General features: G+C 50.1%; 1 protein-coding gene across 2 annotated transcripts in view; it reads right to left on the bottom strand.

The window, feature by feature from the left end:
• Positions 1–8,934, bottom strand: part of Ipo13 (importin 13) — a 22,761-nt gene extending 13,827 nt beyond the window's left edge. For both annotated transcript variants that reach the window (XM_031378407.1, XM_031378405.1), the window contains exons 1-2: positions 8,009–8,934; positions 5,493–6,229 (exon numbers count right to left, since the gene is read on the bottom strand). In XM_031378407.1, coding sequence (XP_031234267.1) covers positions 5,493–6,229; positions 8,009–8,092 — 821 coding nt within the window. In that variant the 5' untranslated portion in view covers positions 8,093–8,934. The remainder of the gene's footprint in view (positions 1–5,492; positions 6,230–8,008) is intronic.
• Positions 8,935–12,081: the final 3,147 nt, after the last annotated feature.

A 12,081-nucleotide genomic window follows, 5' to 3' on the forward strand; every position in this document is an offset into this window, starting at 1 on the left:
AAAAAAAAAAAAAAAAAAAAAGAAGAAGACGACGACTTTGGAAGACAGCTCCTAAGGGCACCAGTTCCCACTGGCTGCCACCAACTCCCAACTTGTCTGTCTGTCTGGTGGCAGCAGGATGGGAGTGAACTAGATGAATTTAGAGCTAACAGGTAAGACGAACAGGACATAATGACCGTCTGAGCACAGAGGACAACTCTGGAGTCACTGACACACAGAGAAGGCAAACAGGAACAGTAACACTCTGACGAGAAGTGAAGCTCAGCATTAGGCAAGGTGTACAGATAGGAGTGTTCAGAAAGATTAGAACATAAAAACCCTGATGCCCAGTGTATAGGTCAGAGTGATGCCCAGTGAATAGGTCAGAGCGATGCCCAGTGTATAGGTGTCAGAGTGATGCCCAGTGTATAGGTGTCAGAGTGATGCCCAGTGTATAGGTGTCAGAGCGATGCCCAGTGTACAGGTCAGAGTGATGCCCAATGTATAGGTAAGAGCGATGCTCAGTGTATAGGTCGGAGTGATGCCCAGTGTATAGGTCAGAGTGATGCCCAGTGTATAGGTCAGAGTGATGCCCAGTATATAGGTCGGAGCGATGCCCAGTGTATAGGTCAGAGCGATGCCCAGTGTATAGGTCAGAGTGATGCCCAAGTGTATAGGTCAGAGCGATGCCCAGTGTATAGGTCAGAGTGATGCCCAGTGTATAGGTCAGAGCGATGCCCAGTGTATAGGTCAGAGTGATGCCCAGTGTATAGGTCAGAGTGATGCCTAGTGTACAGGTCAGAGTGAAACTTAGATTCAGGAATCGTTAGCTGGTAGCTGAAGATACAGAAGTCAGTAAGAGCTGACCAGAAGGAAAGTGTAGAGAAAAATGTCCAGGTCAGAGTCCTGAAGCACAAAGACAGGCAGAAAAAGCCAGGGACCAGGGTAACTCCATCCACTTTGTGGGGCTAGAATTAAGCAGAAGAAGCCATACTCTAAGAGATGATCAGATGCCGGGCGGTGGTGGCGCACACCTTTAATCCCAGCACTTGGGAGACAGAGACAGGTGGATTTCTGAGTTCAAGGCCAGCCTAGTCTACAGAGTGAGTTCCAGGACAACCAGGGCTATACAGAGAAACCATGTCTGAAAAAACAAAAGAGAGAGAGAGAGATGATCAGATGTTTGGGACCTCTCTGATGTTATGCAGTGTCTCTGTAGCAATTTATGTACCTGGACAGGAAGGAGGGCTGAAGATCCATGTTACCTGGATTTTCTCTGGACATAGTGAGATGAAAGGACATAAAGAGGCAGCCAGACCGGGAAGGTTGACTTCCTTCTCACAGTCCCATTCTAGATTTCTGCTGGCAAAAGCTATCCATACCAGATACCACCAGTTCAGAGACAGCCCTAGGGGGTGTCGCCTGGGAGACAGCTGGAATAGCTTCAGTCTCAGGATCCTGACACAGGCTGCACCACCAGACAATGGGTACCTTCAGGCCAGGCTCAAACACAAAGAGTCAGGGGCAGGGCCAAGGCTATGACCCATAAGCTCCCTAGCAGTTGAGATGGAGGCTAACTCCACAGTATCCCCACTTTCTTCCAAAGTATCCAGTACCTGCCAGTTCATGTAGACAGAAGGTAGACAGTGAAGGTTCTCAGCATATTTTGAGTCTCAAATAGGATAAATCAAAGACATCATAAACTAGAAGGGCTCAGAGGACTGCTCAAGGTCACACAGCAACTTAAGACACAGATCAGATTGAGAAACTCTTAAACCACTGTAGATCTGCTTCCCTTTCAAGGCCCAAATATAATTTCCTGCAGAGGATCTGTGCAGATCTCAGTTTGTGTCTCCCGTCCTTATGACAGGAGCCCCAACACCCCCATCCAGTTCACTTCCCCTTCCCCCAGTTCCCCATGAGAAGTTATTCCAGCATCTAAAATGTATTTCAAAAGACAAGCATGGTGGTGCATATCTTTAATCCCAACACTTGGGAGACAGAGGCAAGAAGATATGAATTCAAGGCCAGCCTGATCTATAGAGTGAGTTCCAGAACAGCCAGCGCTATACAGAGAAACTGTGTCTTGAAAAACAAACAACAAACCAAACAAACAAAAAAATGTATTCCAATGGGAAAACTCAAAGGAGAGAGCCAGGAAGCAGGAGCAAGTGCAGGGGGACAGAAAGAAAGATGACTTGAAGTGTACGCTTAGCTGGAGGGAAGGCTAATAAAGGACACCAGGAAAGATAGAGACTAGGTCACCCAGGGTAATTACTGAAGGTCACTTTCTTAAGCCAAATATAGCAACCTAGATTGGACAGAGCAAAACCCCAGTGCCAACTCCTGGTTTGTTGTAACCCATCCATAGGGAAACTGCCTGTGTAGATTTCCTGCCACACATGCTTGAGAGCTCTGAGCAAACAGAACAAGACTGAAGCCTTGAAGGTTTCTAGACTTGCTAAGGAAGCCTGGGAGGATGACTTTCATGGTTAAGGCAGGTCTAAGAGGCCTGGCTCTGGATGGTCAGCTCCTGCAGCTGGAGCAGAGCTATTGGGATGTCTTGGCTGCCGCTCACACTGAGCTCAGCACAGACCTACAATTAGAGCTCTGGGAGCAGAGCTGAGAAAATGGGAAGAGTTGCTAAGCAACCAAGGGGCTGCAACCAATGGGCGCCCAGAAGGCTATGGGTTCCCGCACTGGCCCCTTGCTTGCTCATTCGTTCAGAAGAGAAGGGGCATCAATTACTTGCTAAAGCCCTTGAGACAGGCTGGGTGGGTAAACTTTGGGTATATCCAAGGATACCTGACATCACCCTGGTACTTACCCTGATAATTCTCCTTAGCCACTACCTAAGCAAGCCCACTCTGCACTTGAGCTTCATGCTGCCACAAGAGCCCCCACATGAGACTTATTATCCACCCTATACTAGGGAGCCAGTGTCTTACTAATAGTATCTTACTAACTGTTCTTACAGAGATAATAGCCAATGCTAACAAATACAGGCGACCACACTCAATATCTCATGTTCTCTTATTTAATCTTCATACCAAAACATGTTTCCAAGCAATACCTTTTTACCTTTTTTCCCCCTTTTTGGTAGTGGGATTGAACCTAGGGCTTGTACATGTTCAGCAAGCACTACTGAGCCTTGATATCCTCAGCCCCTTAAGAGTTTTAAAGAGCAGTAATTAACCATGTTACCTATGTGTGCATGTGTATATGTAGGAGCTCTAGCCCACTGCATGTGTAACAGTTTCTATTCCTGAACTGCTTAAAGCAAACAGCTTTGGTCTGCTTAACAGTTAACTGTCTGCTTCTCTCTTAAAGGAAAAAAGGTTACCATTAAGCTTATCACACACAGTCCCCAATTTAAAGCATGTGGCACACACAGCACATATGTACTAATGGGAGCTGCTGATCTCCTGCCCCGAGTAAAGGCCACAAAAGAGCTGCCATTACTCAAGGACCAGAACACTCTTTACTGAATACCAAGGGCTGGCTTGTACACATCATCCTGTTCCAAGTACTGCAATTACCCGGTGTGCTTTGTATGATTGCCTCCATTTTTGCTTAGAAGTGGTTCACCCAAGGTCTCACAGTTAGTAAACAAACTCTGAAATTCAAACTCAGACATGACTACTGACAAGGCTTGAGCCATTAGCCATTCCTCCACAGCTTTCAGCCATCCCTCTCAGTCTCTACCTAGGATTCCCGGTTTTCAGTCTTGTTCTTTCCAGCCCAACTTAAACCCAAAAGAATCTCAACAGATCATTTTTTTTCTGTATAAAATCCTTCAGTAACTTTATACCGGCTTCAGGAAGACAATTAAAAAAAAAAAAAAAAAAAAAAAAACGGAGAGATGGCTCAGTGGTCAAGAGCACTGACTGCTCTTCCAGAGGTCCAGAGTTCAATTCCCAGCAACCACATGGTGGCTCACAAGCACCTGTAAAGGGATCAGAGGCCCTCTTTTGGTGTGTCTGAAAACAGCGACAGTGAACTCACATAAATAAAATAAATAAATATATCTTAACAAACAAACAAACACATATTTAAAAGAAAAAATTCTCAATCTTGGCTGCCAAGGTCCTACACAATTTGAACTTGGTTTTCCTACAATGCTGGCCTTTAACTCTGCTATTTAATCATACCTAATAATTTATAAACACCACTAATTCCTTCATATCCTTCACCTTGCTTGGGCGTTTTCTTCTCTCTGGGATGTCCTCCCCAAACCCATCAACTGCACCTAACACGCTCTCTTTTCCCCACAGCCTTCCAAGTTCAGTGGGAACCTCAGACTGAGTTAAATGCCTTCTCTGGGTTCCTAGAGCCTTGCTCTCCCCTGCTGCTCTCCCCTGCTGCTGAGCAGTGGTGGGTTGCAGCTGCCCTCTCATGTGCTCACCAGATTGTGAGCAGCTGACATGAGGGGTTCAAACCTTCACCTGTGTGCTTCCAGAGCCCAGCATGGGGCCCAGCTCGGCACATACTTCGATGGCTGCTTGACAGATGCACACTTCTCTACATCCGCCTTGTTTCTGGTTTTTGAATGTGCTGTGGCACCGTCCACTTTGGGGTGTTGTACCTGAAGCTGGAAGCGTCCCTTCTCACCTAATCTCCTTTACCTCCAGCCCTCCCTTATCAGGCAACTTCCATTTTTCATCCACTCAAAAACTGGTGGCTACTCCATTTCCTGGGCACAATGAGATAAAAAAGACGAGTCCCTGGCCTTGCAGTTGAGTGGCTAATGGGGAGAAGATGCATATGGATATAAAAGGAGTCCCATTAAAGGCTCGGAAGGAGAGCCAGGAATCTCACTGAAGAGCTCTGAGATGACACAGTGGAGAAGACCAGGCCTGGCCTTAAGAATACTTGGGAACATCTCGACAGAAGTGAGGTGAGATTTAAGTTGAATAGGTGATGTGCTAGGCACCTGTTCAGGGGTTGTAAAGAAGGACAGACAGTACAGCAGCACAGCAAGTCAGGAGAGGGCCGTGAGATGAAATGAAGCTGGGGTGTGTGCCTCGTGGTGGAGGCATCTTTATGAGTTACACTGATGATTTTCACCTTTCAGAACAGAGGCGAGGCACTGGTCAGAAAGGAAGGATTAGAGCCTCATTTTCAGAAGGTCACTCTGCCTGTTGGGCTGACAGAGAGTACAGGCAGGGGGAAGCAGGGGACTGTGGAGAAAGCTCTGCTAAAATCTGGGAAAAGAGACAATGACAGCTGGGATTAGACAGGTGGTTACAGAAACTGAAAAGAGTAGATCTGCAATATGGCCGGGAGCAGGACGCTATGGACTTAGTGACCGGCTGAGACAAATGTTTTAGTAGTCTACCAGATAATTTAGTTGTTTAACGTCTGCCTCACTTTTGCAACCATGAGGACAGGGACCGTGTCTTGCCTATATCCTTGTTTTTGTCTCCGTGGGATGAAGCGTATGACAGACACCCTATTAATGCTTATGGGATGGGTGGAGCCATCCCTTCCTGGGAAGCTGGAGAGTAACTCACCTTTGGGCATCAGGCTGGGAGATGGCATTGACAATGGCCTCCACGCTGCTGTCAAAGAGCTCCGAGTCCTGCAGAGCAGCAAAGGCTGCCTGAATGAGGGCCTCACAGTCCTGCAGGGGTACTTCCAGCTGCACCCAGCTGGAGAAGCACTTGAGCACCTTCTGACGCACACAGCTGGGGGAGCTGGGCTGTTGTAGCAGTTGCTCCAGCAATGGGAAGACAGCCCCACACTCCACAGCCAGGCTGGTCCGCACCAGACCCTTGCGGTACTGGGGCAAGCGACTGGTCTGAAACTCCTCGGGCAGTACTGTCAGCAACTCTAGCAGGGCCAGACAACGGCCCTGGCTATCCACCGGTGAGTCCTCAGCCTGGAAGAGCCGAACCATATCCGCCACAGCACATGGCCAAGCGTCAGGCATCATGCTGAGGGCTAGTGAGGCCAGCGCCACGCACAGCCGAGTCAGCACAATTTTGGAGCCACTGGCAAAGCGGGTGATCTGGGTGAAGAGCTGTGCCTTTAAGCTTTCATACTGGTCAGTAGGGATGTCGCTCCAATAGCGAGAGATCTTGATGTGCAGGGCACTGGCCCCAAAGTACTGGATCTCAGGCACCTTGTCTGGCTGTAGTAGCTGCCAGCTGAAATGCCAGGCCTGTGGAGAAACCTGGGCCTGCATCAGCCACTTCTGAGCCAGGTTCTTGTTCTCAATATTGGGGTCGTAGTAGAGCTGGTGCAGCGCCTGCAGGACAGCACAGGACTGAGCAGGTGCTGGCTACTCTGGATCCTGCCAGAGCCCAGAACAGAGGGTGTGACTTGGTCCTGCAAGATGCTGCCTCTCCCTGACTTGTGGGGGAAGAAGGAGTGAGCAGGAAGGGAGAGCTCAGGTCTTGGCTGACCTTTTGAAAACCTGAATCTTGCCCATGTTCTATCATATTCTCTTCTTATAGTACAAATGGGTTCTGAGAGGAACTCCCCACAGAAACGCAGAAAAGGCCGGGGGTGGGGGGAGGGCTGGGCTCTTCCCATAGGGAGGTATGTAAGGGCAAGGCCTAAGAGGAAGGAATGGCTCCACAGGGATAAACATAAGCTTGAGACCAGTACAGAAGAGCCTGAAGGGCCTGGCCCTTTAGATATAGCTCCTCCCACTGATTCCAACAAGCAAACTCCATATGCTCCCCCAGGAGCATCCCGAGGTCACTCCGGAGGCTGGCACTAAAGCCAGTGTGAAATCTGAGAAGGACTGCTTCAAGCCAGGTAGCCCTGGACCGGATACACTGGAAGGGAGGGTGGGAACGTCTTCAGAGAGTGCAAGTAAGCCTCCAGTCAGATGATGCAGAGAGGCCTTGGCCAGAAGCAGCCCAAGCAAGTGCCTACCCGGGAGCTGTCAGCAGCTGAATCCCCAGGGCCCAACTCCATTGAGACTTCGTGCAGAGAGAAAACAATGGCTCATCTCCCTGGCAGCACATGAAACCATGTGCCACCATGCCAACACTGTCCAGCCCCAAGGGCCAGTCAGGTTCCCTAAATGGACTCCCTCCAACTAGGATTAACCAAATCTGTACCCCTGCCCCCTCCCCCCGAAAGCCAGCTATGGTGACTGTCCCTTGTTCATCCACTCAGGGATGCGAAAGGAGACAGGAAACAGAAACAGAAGAGATGCGTTCTCAACATTGGCTAGGCAAAAAAAGCCTCAAGAGCAACAAATGTGTGTCTATGACGGCCCCTTGCTATCCAACAAGGTACCCCTATCTCTCTGTTCATCCTGGGGAGTATGGGAGTGGGGTGGGTGCATCCCCACATTCCAGACTGCTGGGGGAAGAACAGGATATAAAAAGATGGCCTGGGCAATGGAGAAGTCTGGAAGCAGGCCATGGCAGGAAGCCATGTGGGCAGGTAAGGAAGGAAGGGCCCTGTAAAGTTGCCAGCAGAGCCAAGCCCCTTGGACCCAGCACAAAGCAAGAGAGCCAGACACACTCCTGCCTGCCCAGGACCGGGTTGACTTCCATCCAATAAGGAAAAGACCCTTTCTGAAGATGAATGAAAACATAACTCAGATGGTTTTAGTTCCAGATATCTTTGTGAGCCTTTGACTGAAAAAAAAGTGAGTTGGGTCCAGGACTGTTCAGCAGCCCTGTGGTTTCTAAGGTGGGGGTGGGGGTGGCTGAGTGGCAGGTCTTGTGAGTTTCTGGTTTCCTCCAGAACTCCTCCTGCTTTTCTCCTGGATCTGGACAGGAGCCAATTTGGTTATAAGTCTAAGCCCTACAGCACCCTAAAGGGAACAACCTAAGATCCTAGAGCATCTATCTGAAAGGGGACCTGTGTCTACAGAAAGTCAAAAATAGCCCATTAGACACTGCAATACTGCTGTCCAAGCCGGCTGCCCGAGAGACGGTAAATACCAGGTGCTCTGGGGGCATCATCCCAGCGGGCACTGAGCCCAGGCCTGAGCTCTGGCATTAGTGTCAGTCCCCAGAACTTCTGCTCTGTCACTGGAGTGCCCACCCCAAGGCCCTCATACCTTCTCCACGTTCTCCACAGTGAAGTCCAAGGCTGGTGCTGCTCCAGCCCCTGCAGCCCCCAGCTGCTCCTCCCGCCGCTCCATCTTTGCTCCCTGCCTGGCAGGGAGGTGGACCCTGATCTCTCTCTTGCCCCAGCCCTTTGGCTGTCGGCCCCCTGCTAGACCCCGGCTTGAGTACCCAGGAAGTGGTGGGATGAAGGGATGCCCAGGGCGGGCATGGCTGCCGAGGCCTGCCCACCTCGTTTGGAGGCGGGGGGCGGGGGGGCTGCAGAGGTCAAAAGATGTGCTTTTCGGAGGGGACCCGCTAAGGCGGCTCCCAAAAGGGAGGCGTCAGTGAGGCGCTCCCAGACAAGGGTCCTAGTGGGAGGTCACAGCTCTGTCGCTTGAATCAAAAGTCATAGGGGAGGGAGGCCTACAGGGGAAACAGAGGCCCTGGCCCGTGAGGGGTCACAGAGTCAACGGCCTGTACCCATAACACCCCAGTCTGGAAGCGCTTCTAGATGCTATGAGGTCAGGGGGGCTGGGAGATCACCCGGGAGAGAGCCCTTCGCGAGATACGGAGACGTCCAAGGGAGCACGGGATTGCAGTTTCGTGAGTCTGGGGCAGAGTCGGTAGAGTTGGGAGACTGAGCTAGGTCCCCTTCGTTCGCCTGGCCCGCGATCTGTTCGCCTCCCGGCTTTGGCCCCGCTACGGTCGCTGCCTCCGCCCCAGTGACTGACAGACGGGCCGGCCCGGCCGGGACGGGGCGGGGACCTCGGCAAGATGCGGGCTGTCCCAAGCGCCTGTCCCCAGTACCACCAACTCAGGTCCCCAGCCACGCCTGTCCTGGCCCGGCACGGCCAAGCACATCCAGGCACCGCACGGCGGAACTACGCGGAAACTCATTCCGGGTCTTTGGCCCTGTCCTCGTGCTAGCTCGCGCGCCCCCGAACAGGCGACGGAACGGCATACCGTCAGGAGCCCCTGCCCGAAGCAAGGACCCGCCTCTATGCACTCTGGGAAATGTAGTTTTCGCCCAACCGGAAGGCGGCTCGTGAGGAGGGAGGCTCGGAGCACGTGGGTTGGGGGTCCTATGGAGCCCTATCCTGTTCTCGGCTCACTGCAAAGGACCATCTTGCTCAGTGACATTGCCTGGGAGTGTAACTCTTGCGAAGACGTGATTCTTGGGGCTTGTGGATGGAGTTGGAAGCCAAGAATGGAGGGGAGAGGGTCACGTTTGGTCGGCGCTCAGGCAAGGGGAACAGGTTGAGTTGGCGAACCATCAGCACCCGCCAAAGAGGAGGAAAGATAGGAGTTACTTGGTGCCCCACAATTAAAAAAACAAACAAACAAAAAAGCACTCTGGATCAGCTTGTGAACAACTGTGTGTGTGCGTGTGTGTGTGTGTGTAAAGAGAGGAGAGGGGAAATCGTTAGGTTTTCATTATGTTTCAAGTAAGACTAGCTCGTGGCTTTGCCTTACGTTCTGTTCTCTCTCTATTCTGCTGTGGTGGGTTGGTTTGTTTTGAGATGGAATCTCTTGCCTGGGGTGGTGGTGCAGATCTTTAATCCCAGAACTCCCGGGGATTACAGGAGTGTGCCACCAAGCTAGGTGTCTGATGTGCTGTGAGTCTCATCCAAGGACCCGCCTCCTGCGCACCCGGTCAACTGAACCGCATCCTCCACCTTCTTTGTTTTCAAGTAGGGATCTCACTGTGTAGCCCAGGCTGGAGGTGGGTATTTTTATTCATTGTCTTCGGGAAGGCAAGCCCCTGCTCCCAGCAGGCACTTCCTCTCCACCCTCAACTTTTCCTTTCATTGACTCCTGTCAGCAGGGAAGAAAATGATTTCAAACAGAAGGATCTTTCTTTTTATTTTTATTTTTTTCCTATTTTTGTTTTTTTTCAAGACAGGGTTTCTCTGTGAGGCCCTAGCTGCCTTGAAACTCTGTAGATCTCTGCATCCAAAGTGCTAGAATTAGCCAGGGCAGGCAGGCGGTGGTGGCCTTTAATCCCAGCCACTTGGGAGGCAGAGGCAGGCGGATTTCTGAGTGGCCAGCCTGGTCTACAGAGTGAGTTCCAGGACAGCCAGAGCTATACAGAGAAACCCTGTCTGGAAAAACAAAACAAAACAAAAAAACCCCAAAGTGCTAGAAAGGTATGTACCACCATGCCCAGCTTAAAATTTTTTTTTTAAGATAAATTATATTAAACTCAGTTTGGGATTACTATATGGCTTCTCTCTCCTTATTGATTAAACTTTTCCCAACACAGCCTTCTAGCAGTAGCAAAGTTGAGTAAGTATGCCATCAGGAGGAGCAAATATTTTGTAAACCTAGGGAGGAAACAGATTAAGACAAGGGCTGGAGACACCATACGTGTGCTGCACCACACCAGGTGACACTTGTGCTCTAAGGGAGGAAGCTGGAAGCAGCTGCTGAGGCCAGAGAAGGTCGAAGAAACTTGACAAGATCTGGAAGAATCCTCAAAGCCTGGGAAGGAGAATGACTCTCTAACCTGCTAAAGGAAGTCCATCCATCGCAACTAGTCAGCAAATCATTGTCCCCCCCCCCAAAAAAAAATTTTTAAGTGTTTTAAAGAAGCCAGTTGGATCCCTATGAGTTTGAGGCCAGCCTGGTCTACACAGTGAGTTCCAGAACACCCAGGGCTATAAGACCCCGTCTCAAAAACAACAGAGGCAGGGTAGTGGTGGTACACACCTTTAATCTCAGCACTTGGGAGGCAGAGGCAGGCAGATTTCTGAGTTCGAGGCCAGCCTGGTCTACAGAATGAGTTCCAGGACAGCCAGGGCTATGGCAGAGGAACCCTGTCTTGAAAAAAAAACAAAACAAACAAACAAAAACAGAAACCAAAACATGTTTAAAGAATACTAGTGACTTCGGATCTGCTTAAGGGACTCTCTGAGGGTGAGGAGGAGGGAAGGGATGATTGACAGTGATGAAGAGCAGCAGAGGACAGTAAAGCCCTGCAGGAGTGTAGACCTGTTCCCGAGTACGGATGAGACTTAGGTGGTTTTTCAGATGAGCACTCATGAATACATTTATGTTTTAGAAAAGTCTGTCTGTATTGTGGAGGAAATTGGAGGAAGAAAGGGGAGAGGGTAAAGGTAGAAGACTTCAAAAGGCAGGAGTCAGGGAGCCAAAAGACAGAAGAGTCTCCAGGCCTTAGGGTGTGCACTAGTCCTCAGAAGTAGACTAATAGGTGACAGGGTGGACGGGGAGGCAACAGAGTGCAAACTCTCTGCTTAGACCTGGTTTAAAAATGCGTGTGTCACCAGGCAGTGGTGGTGCACACCTTTAGTCCCAGCACTTGGGAGGCAGAGGCAGGCAGATTTCTGAGTTCAAGGCCTATAGAGTGAGTTCCAGGACAGCCAGAGCTATACAGAGAAACCCTGTCTTGAAAAAAACAAAAACAAAAACAAAAACAAAACAAACAAAACGAGTGGTCTTTCCAACCATGAGGCCGTGACTTCTTTGGAAGATGGGTGAGAGATTTGTCCAGTGGCACACAAACTGATATAATACACGAATAGGACCTGGCCCATGGGCCACCACATGACTGCTGTGTTTTCTTCAGGTTTACAGTTAAAGTAACTAATTTAACTACAGTTAAAGGCTAATTTACCTAACTATCCCTGTTCCTGTTAAGGTACCTAGACAGTCACTTGAAGGCTTGGAGACCAGTGAGGATAAGTCCCTTGCTATGAGCTTTGAACCCCACCTCCCATTTTCTGTAACACTGAGAGATGTCACAAATATTTAAAATGCCATATGACTGGGACCATAGAGATGGCTCAGTGGTTAAGAGCACTGGCTGTTCTTCCAGAGACCTGGGTTCGATTCTATAGCACTCACAGGTGGTTCACAACCATCTTATGGTTTCTCTTGGTGCAACAAAACACCATGACCAAAGACCAAGTTTGGGAGGAAAGGGTTTATTCATCTTACAATCCCAGATCATAGTCCATCACTGGAGAAAGCCAGGACAGGAACTCAAGCATGGCTGCCAGCCTGTGCACCAGACGCTATCCTCAGAGACCTTTGGCCAGCCTGGCAGGAGCGTTCCAGTGAAGGG

Source organism: Mastomys coucha, unplaced genomic scaffold (assembly GCF_008632895.1).
Source record: "Mastomys coucha isolate ucsf_1 unplaced genomic scaffold, UCSF_Mcou_1 pScaffold18, whole genome shotgun sequence".
NCBI classification, from domain to species: Eukaryota; Metazoa; Chordata; class Mammalia; order Rodentia; family Muridae; genus Mastomys; species Mastomys coucha.